General features: G+C 39.4%; 1 protein-coding gene across 2 annotated transcripts; it reads left to right on the top strand.

Moving 5' to 3' along the window:
* Nucleotides 1-51: 51 nt before the first annotated feature.
* Nucleotides 52-9,620, top strand: STARD4 (StAR related lipid transfer domain containing 4). Of its 2 annotated transcripts, XM_026865303.1 has the most exons (6): nt 53-301; nt 1,894-1,943; nt 3,471-3,597; nt 4,761-4,875; nt 5,423-5,445; nt 7,361-9,620. In XM_026865303.1, the coding sequence occupies exons 1-6, from the start codon at nt 197-199 to the stop codon at nt 7,379-7,381; spliced, it is 441 nt and encodes a 146-aa protein (XP_026721104.1). In that variant the 5' UTR covers nt 53-196; the 3' UTR covers nt 7,382-9,620. The 2 variants fall into 2 exon arrangements, with proteins under 2 accessions (XP_026721103.1, XP_026721104.1); XM_026865302.1 differs by having other exon boundaries at nt 52-301; nt 5,423-9,620.
* The last annotated feature ends 4,958 nt before the right edge of the window (nt 9,621-14,578 follow it).

The following is a 14,578-nucleotide window of genomic DNA, read 5'->3' as shown; positions in this document are numbered from 1 at the left end:
CCGAGGGGTCCTGACGGCCGCCCGCTGTCGCCCGAACCAAGCGGGGAGATGTGTGTGTGTGCGGAGGGGGCGGCGGTGTGTGCTCTCCTGTTCAGAGTGCGTGGATTTAAATGAGTCGTGCTGTTGTTGACGTCCGTGACGTGGAATCTGATGTGTGTGTCTGTGTAATAGATGCCTTTACGCAGGAGGAAAGCAAATGGATCTCCTGCCAAGTTCAGCACCCCTGGCTGCGAAACTGCGGAACACTCTGATTCAGTACCACAGCATCGGAGACAGCGAATGGCGGGTTGCGAAGAAAACTGTGAGTGATGTGGGCGGCTTCAGGCGTGCGGCTTCATGTGTTCTCTCAAGGAAACTGTAGGTCACTTCTTGGGGGAAAAGAGCTTATTGTGCTGTATAAAACACGGCTATAAAACATTTCAGGACTTCCACATGAGAGGCCCTGGGAAACCACCCTTCTAGGATCGTAGAATCATACAATGGTTTGGGTTGGAAGGGACCTTAAAGATCATCTAGTTCCAACCCCCCTGCCATGGGCAGGGACACCTTCCACTAGACCAAGTCCAACCTGGCCTTGAACACTTCGGGGAGGGAGGCATCACAACTCCTCATCTCATAGATCTTTAAATGACAGAACATGTTTTTCCTATCTACAGACATACTCCATCATTCCTTCTACCCATTTTCAGGGAAGTATCTCACAACAGAAGTTTATCTGTGTAGGACTATAGGCTTTTCTTAAAGCAAAATGTGAAATACTGTGGACACTAGGAGTGTTGCAAGATGCTAACTCGTACTTCAAACAAACCTGACACAGCGTGCAGGTATACTGCTGGCCTCTGGAATTATCTTCTGACTCTAATGCTTGAACCCATCATGCTTCAGCTTCCAGATGTCTTCCTCTTAAAAAGACCATTCTCAATTCTTTCTCTCATGTTGCTTCATGTTTCCTTGGCCTTCAGGGCCCCCTCATTACCATAAGTTTCCTTCCATGAAAGGGAATGCAGTTTCTGCTTCCTCCAACCAGTTTGCCATACTCTTCTTTTGAGATACTTGTTTTTTCTGAGTCTTGCTTCATCAAGCTAAATATTTACTATTACCTCAGTTCTAGGCTGGGTGAATACTTTTTTCTAGACTGGGTGAATACTTGTCCTTCTAGCAGGTAGAAATGTGTTTGGTGTCTCAGTGTAGCAACGTGGTAAGACTAGTGTGGTAAGTTTCTGTCTTTGCCCTTTTGTTACAGTGGTTTGGGTGGGTCTTGCTGATTTTTTTTTTCCTTTGTGAGGAGACATTGATGAGTGTCAGTTGTTCCAAATGTAACTTGATTATTTGCAAAATTAAAAAATTCCCTCTCTTGAAAGGAAGGAACAGAGCATCCAAACCTTTCACTCTTGCAAAACACCTACACCATGTCTGCTCTGCTAATTGCTAAGTCTTTTACCTATATCATTGTTTTCCTTTAGGTATTTACCTGAATCTCACTGTCTTAGATAATGTTTCTCTCCAAATTTTACCCCTGTAAAATTTCCAGTTGGTGTCCTTCCCTGCCTCCTTCCCTGCCTCCCTGCCTCCCTCCCTCCCTCCCTTCCTCCCTCCTTTCCAGTAGGCCTGCCAAGCCCTATTTATGCACAGACTTCTAGCACTTGAATCTGAGAAAGGCAATGGACTGTTTTTTGTAAAGAATGGAAATTTACAAGTAAAAGGTGTCAGAAACATCTGCTTCTGTTCTTAAGAAAACTGTACAAAAGCACCCAGGTCACTGAGCACTTTGGGGTGAACCATAGTTAATGGTAAAGTAATTTCCTTTTCTTCAGAAAAATGGATGCATTTTCTGGACATCTTATAGCTGTGTGTAAGTGACAATTAACATAATATCTTCCATTTTTTTTTCAGAAAGATGCAACTGTGTGGCGTAAACCATCAAAGGAATTTAGTGGATACCTGTAAGTTTGCCTGCAGAGCAGATACTTTTTTATGGTTCCACAGATGTGTTTTTTAGAATTTTCAAATGAAGGTTGTGGATTCTACAGCCCTCAGATACACAGATTCTCCAGAGGAGAAACTGAGTGGATCATCTAGTGTGCCTGTACCATTTTCTTTTACTGTTATACTTTGGTGCTTTAGTGTTGCTTGGTGTCTAGAACAACAAACAATGAGAACTGTGGAACACACCACAAAGCTCATGTTGGCTGAAGTGGGCAGCAGCATAGGCCCAGGCCTTTTGAAAAGTTGTTCTGCAAACCATAGAAGGTCCAAAGTGTTAGTGGGTGACAATCCAGTCAGTGCTGGGACTGTTACAGTGACAATGGAACTGTGGTAGAGTAATATATCAAGCGTGTAGTTGTGGGAAAGTTGTGTGACATAAAGGCCCTTCTTGTGTGAGTTTCTGTCACTGGGTTCTGTTGGTATCTGTAGGTTTAGGTAGAGAAATAGTTACTAGAAAACAACACTCTGAAGAAATGAAAAGTCATGTGAAAAGCTAGTGTTTGAAAATATCTCAAAAAAAGATACACTCCATAAAATTTAAATCCTATTAAATCTGCAAGGGCTGATGACCCTGGACACCCAGCATTTGCTGACTCTGTGGAGGACCACAGGTACACTGATGTCAACAGGTTGTGTAACTTGAACCACTGCCAAGACAGCAGTGGCTGCTATGTGTAGATGAAGACTCCAAGGTTGTGTCTACACCTGCTGAAATAAAGGACATGTCCCAAACACCTAGAAGCCACAGTCCTCTAGTTCTGAATATACAGCTGAGATTGGCTCTATACAGCTAATTATGAGTGAGTATGGGTGAACTGCACAATTGAATAGATGAATCTGTTGCTTAACTAGTTACCCACTATTAATAAAAACTGTTAATGAATCGTAAGTATTTTCAAAATAATATTCCCAATGGGTTCTTCCCCTTAAGGAGCTGGAGGCCCAGTAACTGAAGTAAACAAAATTACTGATGTCTGCTAAAAATATCTGGTAACCAGTGAATGTTCTATAATGTCTTATACCAAATTATTTTATTTGGTACTCTTACACGCCACCAAAGCATAACATAGTTTCTCATTAGCTTGTTTCTACTACTACTTTATCAAAAATGTTTTTCCCATTGTATTCCTGCTCTCCTTTCTTTCAGTTTTTAGCTTTACTTGTCCCTGGTAGACTCCCTTGCTTGCCCAGCAAGAAAAGCAAAATAGTAAATTGTTAGAGAAATAAATATGATGATTTTTGTTTGAGAAAGGAGTTTGCCATTTACAAAACATTGATTGCATCATAAGGACAATTTCTTGGAAAAACATTTATTGCAGAGAAGAATAGATGCACCCATAGGTATTTTTCTGTACTCTTTTTCTGATACAATTGTCCACGGACCATAACTCCAGGTAATAAGTATTATAGCAAGTGTGCTGTTGCTAATTAATGGAATATTTATAAAGAATTTCTCACTTTTGTATGTAAACATGTTTTTCTAGCTACAAAGCTCAAGGAGTGGTGGAAGATGTTACTAACAGAATAGTGGATCATATTCGCCCTGGACCTTACAGGCTAGACTGGGACAGCTTAATGACTACAATGGACATCATGGAAACATTTGAAGAGGTGAAAACTTGTTTAGATTCCTAAAGGAAATATGTATAGACTCATACTTGAATTTAACAGTACAGCAGAGCAGTAATTCCAACAAATACTAATTTTTCTGTGCATTTTCTGCATGCACAGGGGATACTGTGCATATCTGTGGTGGGTGACCTCAGATAAGGCTTTCTGACTGCACAGTCTTATTCTGAAGCTTGAAGTTCAGCTTTCCATCAGTGCTAAAATTAAAGGAGTAAAACTTGGTTGGTCACAGTTCTCTTGGACCTGGGAGCTCTGCTAGCCTCTGATAAAGTTCACATATAGAGAGTTAAGCATGATATTTTATATGCCAGAGCCTTTTCATGTAAGTTGTTTTTTTTCCATTCTGCAACAAACAAAATTGTGGGTGTTAATAATTCACACATACAGAAGCTGCAACCTCCCATCTTCCTGAAAGTCTGACTTCACTGTGTGCAGGGGTTTTGTGCTAGGAGCCAAAACAGTTCATACTGAGGGGCAGGACTTGCTAAAGAAAGGTAGATTTGAAGTTGATTACAGAAGAACTGATAGTCTTCCTTTGGTTACTGAGTACATTTAGTATGACTTCAAAACCCTGGGATGTCTGGCTTGAACATGGATTGGCTTTTGACTTGGTCCTTAAGCAAGATTTCTATGGCAAGGTATTTTTGCTAATCCTTAAAATTTATACAAACTACTGTCTTCTATGAAAGCCTTTTTTAAAGAACTGTTTGCATTCTGTTTTATTATTCACTTGATGGATTAAAAGTACCTGACAGAGCATCTTAGTACTGAGAGAGGCCTCTTACAATTTATTCATCGTCCTTTCAGACTTCCTAAGTAATGGTTAAGCCATATAAAAAACACATGACTTTCATTTCCCAGGCATGACACAGTTCTCTAGTTTTAGTCAATATTGTTTAAAGGTGCCAGACATTCTCTGTCCCTGCAGGTCCCAGCTGCGGACTGCAAGTCCTTACAAACTTACAGCATTTAGACTGAAAATGACACAGCCATTCAGACCTCACTGAAATTGTTTTTACAGCATAGTTGACAGGGGCTGCAACCGTTGTGAAAAAGTCTAGCTGCTTAAAAGCATAAATTTCCCTGTATTCATTATACAAAGACATTTTTGTTTTCTTACCATCTTTTTTCTGTCACTCAACAAGAACTGCTGTGTGGTGCGCTATACCACTGCTGGCCAGCTCTGGAACCTGATAGCACCAAGGGAGTTTGTTGATTTCTCTTACACTACAAGATATGAAGATGGGCTTCTAACATGTGGTAAGGCACCACTTACTTGTCTTAATTCTTATTTTGCAACAAATGCTTGGCTTAAGATTTGATTCAAATTAAGTTTAATTCCGTAGTAAGCATTCAAAAATGGTGTAATATGGTCTTCTGTAAGTATTTCAAAGATATTTTAACATTATACTGATTTAAAGAAGTATAAAAGTAACTAGTTTACCCATGACCCATCCCTGGGTGTCAAGTGTCACTTATGCCAGCTATTGGACAGGAGTGGTAGAGACAAATTGAGTGCTCTGACTCAGCTCTTGCAGCAAACTGGATGGAGTAACAACTTCAGCTTGCCAGTAAATGGGAGAAATGTCTTTTTAATGTCAGACTAAAGCTTAGTCTGCTTGTCTGTTGTGGAGCTTGAATGAAGAATAGACAACTTTGATGCATGAAAGTACCCAGAAGCTTAAAGCATGTCTGTCACTTCTACTAAATTCCCCCAGCAGAAACTTGCACATTTTAAATTTACTGCACCTCTATTTTTTAAGTATCTCAAATTAATTTCCCTTTTTCTGTTTTTTTTCCTTGACAGGTATAAGCCTAGACTATGGAGAGGTGAGACCTAACTTTGTCCGTGGATTCAATCACCCTTGTGGTTGGTTCTGTGTTCCTATTAAGGACTATCCTAGCCACAGTCTTTTGACAGGCTATATTCAGACTGAACTGCGAGGGATGCTACCACAATCTGCAGTAGACACTGCCATGTCTAGTACCCTGGCAAATTTCTACTCTGATCTCAAAAAGGCACTGAAACCAGACAAATAGTGACAGAAACCCCCGTGTATTTCTTGCAATCAAATTATATTGTTTAGTTAGCATAGACCATCTACTGAGTTAAGAGGTAACAATGTTCCTGAATGATACCTGCACCTTTATGTTGAGGGATCCAAACAACTTTACCAAGTACTTTTTGGTGTCATACTTAGAATACATTCCTAATCCATGGTGCAGGATTCTGTTTCCTGCTCAGCACTCTGCAGCTATGTGGGGAGTAGTCTGAATCTAAAACCCCTTGGCTTCCTAGGTAGAAAACACAAGATGTGTGTGTGGGCGTGAAGAATGCAGCATGAACTCAGCTCCCACCAACAGTACTGGGAGTGGAGTGCTCAGGATTTTGCTGGTGCAGGTTGCTGTATGGGCAGCATACACTGAAGATGTAATTTTGTAATATATATATTTTTATATTTACTTAAAATTTTTGATTTTTTTAGTTTGTACAATTGCATCCATAATTTGTTTTAAAAAATATGCTTTGATATATTGTAGAGATATTACACAGCTAAGTTGTTAAATGTTCTTATTCATAAGAAAGCTATTTGCTCTTCTTAGCAAAAATAAGTATTCATTATTGGCATTTCTTCAGTGTTGTTACTGTAATTTAATTAACTGTTGTATATAACAGTCTCAGTGCATAGGTAAAGAAATGCCTTTACAGCTGATCCAAAGCTCATTTAAGTCATCAGGTGTCTTTCCATAGTTTTTAGTGGGCTTTTAATCACACAGCAAACCTCCAATGGATCTTCTATGATACTCTGCACTTCTTTAGAAGTTTTTAAATTTGCATGTAATTGTGTGGGGTTTTTTGTTTTGTTTTCCTTAACTGAAAATCTTGTAATTATTAAAGCAACAGAACAGACCACTAACTTGCATCAGGTGGACACTGGTGTAGCCACAACAGCACAGACTGCCAGCATGCTGGTACAATGCACTGCAGTGTTCTGTGGTAATACCCCTATATTGATCTTTCCATTAAAGACATTAGCATCTTAAAACATAAGCAACTGAAGGCCAAAGCTCAAGATGCAGAATTGCTCACATCTGTTGGAGGATGGAGGGTCAAATTTTTAAGGGTATTTAGCCACCCAGTGATGCTGACAGATACACAGCAGGGGCTTTCAGAAGATTACTGTCTGTGTTGCTAGGGACCATTAAAACCTGACATTAAGCTTTTAATGTTCGTATGTGTAATTTGCTCAGGTGAGATTGTAATTATCTCTATGCTTTAGCAGTGCTAGTGGAGGCATTTTAGATGTGTAGTAGCTAGGAAAAGTACCTTGGAGCCCTAATACTTTGAGGCCAGTTTTATACATACAATCCAAAGACTGGTTATGAACTCTTAGAAGAAAAAAAAAAAAAAAAAGAGATGAAAATTTTTCCCTTGCAATATTGCCTATTTTGACACTGGCCACTGTAGCTGAACTCTGAGCAGCAAGGACGTTTCTTTCTCATTGTTCAAACAGAGGTAGGAAAAACATAACACCAAATATAGTGAGGGGCCTTCCAACGTGCTTCATGTATTACGACATTTAGTACTGTTTAAGACAGTTAAGAACAATGACATCAAACAGCCTTTGATGTTTGCAGAGGCAGAATATACCAACTCCCTGTTGGGTTTTGTGTATTCTGCAGTTTCCTTTAAACTCCTTGGCTACCCTTCCCATCTTTTCTATCTTCTTTGTTTTCTCCACAGTACTGGAATTTCACAAGGTGATCTTTCACCACCAAGGACAGTAAGGAATTGATGTCAGCATACACGCTTTTTCCTAAGTGCCAGGGTCCACTCCTTTCTAGTACTGGTACAGTGGCAAGTATGGAAGCCCTAGTAATACTGCTCTGTGGGATGAAAGCTGATATGATTATAGAGAAAGCTGTGTGAAGTGCACCCTGTTTATTCTTCCCAGTTATAAAGACTACATGTATAGTGCATCTGCAAATACATGTCTTCTGTTTTTAAAACTGCTGGGACTGACTAATTGAGAAGTTGTGATACAGATGTATGTAGAGAAAAATATTCCATTGCTCTGTAAAAAGCCCCTTTGAAATCTACACAGAGGCACTTCAGTGCTGAAGAAATGGGTCAAAAGGAGCACAAGACACTTAGAGGATGATGTTTATACAACAGTAGGCACTGCAGGAAAAATTAAGAGGTCCTTGTTCCAAACATCCATTATAAGGGCTCTGACACCTCTAGAGTATTTAGTGTTCAGTGAAATGGCTTTTATGCTTTCAGTGAAGATAGGCTGATGAAGCATAGAGCAGCTGAAGAAGGATGAATTTGTCTTTAAATGAAAGAAACTTGCTAGTGTATTTTAAGTATGATTATATAATAAAAATTTCTCCATTTTCCTTTTTATCAACAGAGTTGTTTTCAGTAACAGGCCTAGAAATGGAAAGAGTTTGTGAACATGACTAAAGTTCCTGAAAGCCAAGTAGACCTTCTCTTTTGCATTACAGTAATTTATTCCTGTAACGCTGATAAAGCTGGCTTTGTGTGTTTTAACAGACATAGTCTATTGCTTCTGCCAATGATTCTGAACATTTGAGTGAATAACAGAGCAGAGACTATGCAAGACAAAGAATGGAGGCAGGTGTGGGGTTTTTAAAAATCCATCAAAGAGCATAGTATAATTTTCCAGTTTTCAGACAAGGAGAAACCACAGAAGGTGCTAACAAATTTTAAAGATTTCTTCTGGGGAATGTCACACTTCTAAAAATTTTTCTGGTTTAGGAGTGCAGTGTATACTGATCATGCTGCTGAAGCAATGCATAGCTGCTACCACTACAGTCATTATTCCAAACAGTTCAGTTATAGAGTAATACAGAGCTAGAAGGAAGATACCCAGTTTCATAGTGTGTTTTATTTATTTGAAACGAAAACTTACTTTCTTTTTATATAGCTAAGGATTGAGAGGAGTGTTAGATCTTGAATCAAAGCTGTTCTTTAACCAGAATACATTCAGAATCAAGACCATAAAATCAAGTACTTGTCCAATCAGAACCTCTTTTCTCACCATGGCATTGTTTGCTTCTAAGTTAGTGGACAATCTTGATGGAGCCAAGACAGTAAAAACAGGAAAGCAGTTGAAAGTACAGAATGCCGGAGCCCATGTTTTGCTTATTAGGATGTAGTGGGAGGCAAAGTAAGTTACCTAGTATAGATTTCTGTCATTATCACAGCAGAATTTCTGCAAGTTTGTGAGATTTGCCAGTGTTTTTCAGTTAAAATGTAATATAGTTATTCAAAGCAACATCTGAACAGGGTGCCCAAGAATAGCACAGGCCAGTTTTTGCTAGGGAAATGTATATAGACACATCAAAATTGTGTTGCTATGACTAGTATTTTTTTAAAAAACCTTACTTTTCCAGAGGTCTAGGCAATATGACAGTCTAATCTTTGGCACTTTAGGTGCTCTGTGTGTGTATGGATAGGTGGCTAAGATAAGAAAATTTTCATGTTTGTCTTCTGTTCCTCATCTGAAACCTCCAGCATTAAACCTTGCCTGTAGTTGTGCTCCTTATTTTACATATGAAGAAGACAGAGATTGGACTAAACTCAATTTGGAGGCAGTCCAAGTTACTCTACCACAGCCTGCTAGGAGGTGGATGAGTACTTCAGATAGATACTGTGGGAACAGCACAAGCCCTGATCTCAAAATTGATGAATTTATAAATGTGAAATATGATGAATTTATAAAACATGAAAAGTGTATAATTCCTCCAGTAGTCATAAATAACCAGAACTGTTTTGATGGTTATTGGTTTTGATTGATGCTGAGCTGGTGATTCAACGTAGAAGGTTCACTGCTGTAAATGTAGCCATAATTCTAGTGTAATCAGTTGAGTTGTGCCTATGTTCAGAAAGTCAGTCAGTGGTTTTAACTGTCGATGTTCAGCACTTAAGAGATTGTATTTATATTTTTAAAGTAATTGCAGAATAAAGATTTCAACAGTCTCATGACATAGCTTTTTTGATACTTGTGCAGGCATTCAGTTACTTTTTGGATAGTTACATCTGATGATGTATTTCATCTTCAGCTTCATGGTGAACTCTAATGCTATCAATTCATCTCCTTAAATTTGAAAGCCAAAAAGCCTATCTTTACTTAAAAACCTGATTTAGCCCAAGGAAGATGCACAGCTCCGATTTCTGCTAAATTGAAATCTCTTGAAAACTGTACAAATAGGATTTTCTCAAAGCTTAAATTCTAAAATTGTGTATAGTTTTTTGTCATGACCCCATGATTGCTGTGGAAGAACTTTATTATTTTGTCTTAGTATTACTTAACTTTTAGCATGTTTAAGAAATGGTTTATTAATTAATAGTCAAAATCAAGTTAATCCAAAACACATGAGCACATAGCACTTTGAAACAGGTATATAGATGTACATTAGGATTATAAAACATGCTGCAACATGTATTTTTACATGAATTTAATTAGCACCTACAGAAACAAAGGAAGAAAATGCCAGTATCTTATGTAGAACCTTTCCTTGTTTTTCTTATTAAGCTTGCATAAAGGCATAAGAGTTCTGCAGCATTTGACTTCAGAGCAGAGTTGCAGCCCTCTTCTGTTGCTGAGAAAAGGAATTGTGACCTCTGTGATACAGCATGCTCTCATAGGTCATGTATCATGTCATCCTCTCCAAAGTGGGGTGGGAATAGGTAGAGAGTCTACTTCAGATCTTTGGAAAATGATTAAGGACATTAATTAGAATTATCACCAAAAATAGTCATGTTTAAACCCATTTCCTCGTGAAAGAGAATATGTAAGATGGGAGACATAATAACAAATCTATGCTAAAATTTAAATGTTCTCTAGGAAAGAGTATATCCTAAAGTCATAGACCACAATTTAAACTCTGTAATACATTCTGCCTTTTCCAGTACTCACTGAACTTTGCTGGTTACTCACTTTTACAGTACAGGTAGGCACTGATTATTTGTGGGGTTAATATTCCTTGGGATTGTGCCACTAGCAGGGAGAAAACAGGCACAGATGATAACAGCACGTGACTGTAGATACCTGTGCACATTTCACACTGACCCACACAGTAGGAGATGTCTCATCTGGATTAAGGTGCCCCAAATCCCAACATATCATTTGTGTCCTTCAAAGAGATTTTCTTTAAAATTTCTCCTTCAGTGAGTCCAATCAGTATGACTCCCTAATGAATGTTGAAAACTTTTCTTCGATACATACTATTAGAAGATCAGTTGCTGCCCAAAGTGTAATCAGAAACTGAGCTTGCTCAGGCCTTCTGTGGACCAGTTTGATTGTGATCTGGAATGCCTGATAGAAAGCATCTCCTGAGCTCTCTACCTGGGCCTGCTGACCTGCCTGCCACCACAGACCCAGCTCTGAGGGCAAATTAGCTCTGGAGAGCAAATTACTATCTTAAGATTCCCTGGCTTTCACAGGGTGTTGATCTGAGTGCTGCCTTTAATTTGTGTTCCAATCAGACAGCATTACAGTGTCTTGGTGTTTCTAATTGAAGCTCCAGTGCTCACTGGGGATGCAGGGCAACACTCAAGGGGGTGCATTTGAGCAGTTGCAAACATGAGTACTTTGTCACTTCGGTACTATACAACTCTCCTTAGTCTGTATGCCTAACAGGATTTTGAGTTCCTCATAATTTGGAGGAAGAAAATAAAGAAATCACAGCATGCCTGTTCACTGGAGCATGAGAAATGTCCCTATAAGCCAGCATCTCTTATGCATACAGGATTAAGCATGGAGCCCCTGTGTGCTCAGCCATCTCTGCTGAATTTCATGGTCTCCGTGTCTCAACCAGTCACCCTAATTTAAATGATACAGTTAAAACCTGAACATCTGTACAGAAACACGGCCCATTGGTGTTGAGATACTGAAAGTTTCCCAACTCCAACAGGTGTAATAATCTTCACCAGAAGAAGACTGTTGTGTCTGCTGTTAGTGACCCACACAGCAGTTAACATGAGCTGGGCCAGATCTGTGCTGTGCATGTTCTCTGGCTGCAGGATAAATTCACCCAGATATTGACAGCAGAGGAGCCCACAGGCAGCAGCCATGCAATACTGGTGATTACACCACCTGCATGGCCTCCCCTGTGTCTGACAGTGCAGCAAGAAGTTCTCATGTGAATATCCTTTCTGCTTGATAGTAGAAATGGTAAGTAGTTGATACACGAAATTATTAACTGTTTTAAGAAAATTCTGTAATAGCTGGAATAACAAAAAAATCATGTAACCCTTCCACAGTCAGGATCTGCACAGCATGCTGTGCCAGAGGCCTGTTTGATGCCTCACAATTCAGGGTTCCCAGAATTTGAAGGTATGCAAAATTATCTATACTACCCTCTCTTTCTTTATTGTGTTAGCTCTAATAAATAGAACTTTAAATGATACTTTACAGAGGCTAATTGCCTTTTTACTGGGATCATGAGGAACCAATGCTTCCTGGTGCAAAACAGTAGGCAAGATGAAGAATCAAATTTTATATATGTTCTACATGGGCAAAACATCTTTATGTTCTGCCTGTGTGCCTTCCAGCTTTTACCATGGTAACTGGGCATTTGTGGAAGAGAAATGGAGGAAACCTGATGCCCACCACATGTTCTACCTGCTACATGCTTCTTGCCTGAAGATATGGAAGAATTATCATGAAAAAGAAGTGAGGAAGATGGAAGAGGACTTTCATACATTACCTTTTTCTTAAATGTCAAAGAAAAGTATAGAGAATTCACAATGCATGTAAAAATATTAAATAATTTCCCAAACCATCTGCAGATAAAACGTTACTTGCACATGTACAATGTACACATACATGTTGAAGGAAAAAGTTGTTTTAATGGCTCAGAAGGACATAAGAACTACAAAACCCCAGGGTTTTATAAAGAAGCAGACTGCACCAGGCATGAGCAGAAATGCAGATTTTTGTTAGTTATGAGGCAAAATGGTTTTGTTTAGCTTCCCAGCTATCCTAAATTATGGGCAGTTTCTGCTCCTCTGAGTGGTTCTGTCAGGTTACAGACTTGTCAGTTGTTTCTTATGTCCCATTTTCTTGTTTGTCTCAAGCTTGTTATAAAACCACTGTAATGTTATGCTGTAACATGATCTTCCACACCACTGTTTGATGTGCTGCTTTTAAGAGGTCAGTCCAAAGCACAAAGATGTTGAGTTCTAGGGGGAACTCAAAGTCTGTAAGACCCAGCTCCTATACACTCCTTTTGACTTGTTATAGACATGGAAGAAGATGATTTCATCAAACTGTAGTAAGAACCTATGTCTCACCTCAGTTTGGGAAAAGATTCTACAACATCCATGGAAGTGCCAAATTAGACAGTTTTTCTGGAGCACCATTTGTCGGTCTCAGTCCAGCAGGGATCGGAGCAGCACGCAGAAGAAATACAAACTCATACTAGTTTGTTGAAGGGGGGATATTGCCAAGAGCAAATGCTGCCACACTGAGTGCCAGCTCCCACTTTACTCCTACTTGTTTACATAGGTTTGATTTTACTTCTACATCCTGCTGGTTTTATCTGTTTACCGCTCACACACTCACCATGCATTCTGAAGGCAGTGTTCTGGCCTGCTGTTTCTGATGCTTCCAACACAGTGTTCTGAATGCTGCCTCAGTTTCCCACAATCATTCTTCTAACCTCAGGGTCAGTTTACATTTTGCTAACCACCAGTTCTTAATTCCCACATCTCCCTCTTCTTTGTTTTATAGCTTTGTTTCCATGGTGATCATTGCAATCAGTCTCAGTTTGGCCTTCTGCACAATGGACAGAAGGTGACATATGTGTTGCAAGATGGCAAATCCTGTAAAAGAAATCAAACATCCCAGGCCTGCTAAAACCCACATCTGTAGGTTCATACCTGCAAATTAATGCCAAGGTTTGAGCCATTATGATGGTTTTAAGCCCTGCCAGGACCGGAGACCATGTTGCCATTGTCCCTCCCCCACCCTCGGACACAAGTGGGGCACAAACCCTGGGTTAAAATAAGAAGAAATTTAATTCAACAGTGTAGTAAGCAATCTGAACAACAACAGTAGCATTGATAACAACAATAAACAGCAATAACAGTAAACAAGACAGAAGATATACAGAGAAATACCGCAATGGTTACAGACAGCTTGCTCGCGATGCTCCCCTCTACCAAAGCCACAAAGGAAAGCTTCCCGCACTGCCCCTGGTCCTGACATCAGCATGGTATGAATAACCCGTCTGGAGATCCCTTCCCCCTCTCTGCTGGGGAAACTTATCCCTATCCTAGCTGAACTAGGACAGCTATGATAAACTTTTGCCTAACTCTCTCATGATGTCATCATGCATTAATTTCAAGGATGCCAATTAAACTCAGACATCTGAGTGAAGAGTAGGCTGATTTCACTATCAATAATTAAAGGATATAACTAAGTACTACAAAAATAAGCAGTAAAAAAAATACAGTACACTTATTACTATATATAATTAAATAAGGCAAATGCACCTAATTATTACTATGCAATGGGTACTAATATCCAGGTCTGCAATTGCTGGGGAACCCCAGTTGCAGAGAGGATTTGGAGTACCTTCCCTGCAAGTGGGAAATCCTATGCAATGTGTCCAGCCTAAGTGAATGTCACAGATGAAAGTATTGACATGGTAATGATTTAGAAAAATAATCTAGATTTATTAATAACTAACAACTATTTGTCAATACAAAATAATTCAGAAAGAAAAGCGACTTATTCAGGTTCTAAAATGACAATATTCACTCTAACTTACTTAGCGGTACCTTAATTTATAGACATATGTACATGCGCATACACAAACCAGACATATACATACAGAAACAAAGGGGTTTGGATTCAGTAAAATGAACACAAAAGGGACAAGCACACAGGAACAAGGGTAAGGGTACATACCCCCCCCCCCCCCCCCC

Source organism: Athene cunicularia (genome assembly GCF_003259725.1).
Source record: "Athene cunicularia isolate RWA chromosome Z unlocalized genomic scaffold, athCun1 chrZ_part1, whole genome shotgun sequence".
Lineage (NCBI taxonomy): Eukaryota > Metazoa > Chordata > Aves > Strigiformes > Strigidae > Athene > Athene cunicularia.
The sequence above is the reverse complement of the archived record's forward strand: the minus strand, read 5'-3'. Positions and strand labels throughout refer to the sequence as shown.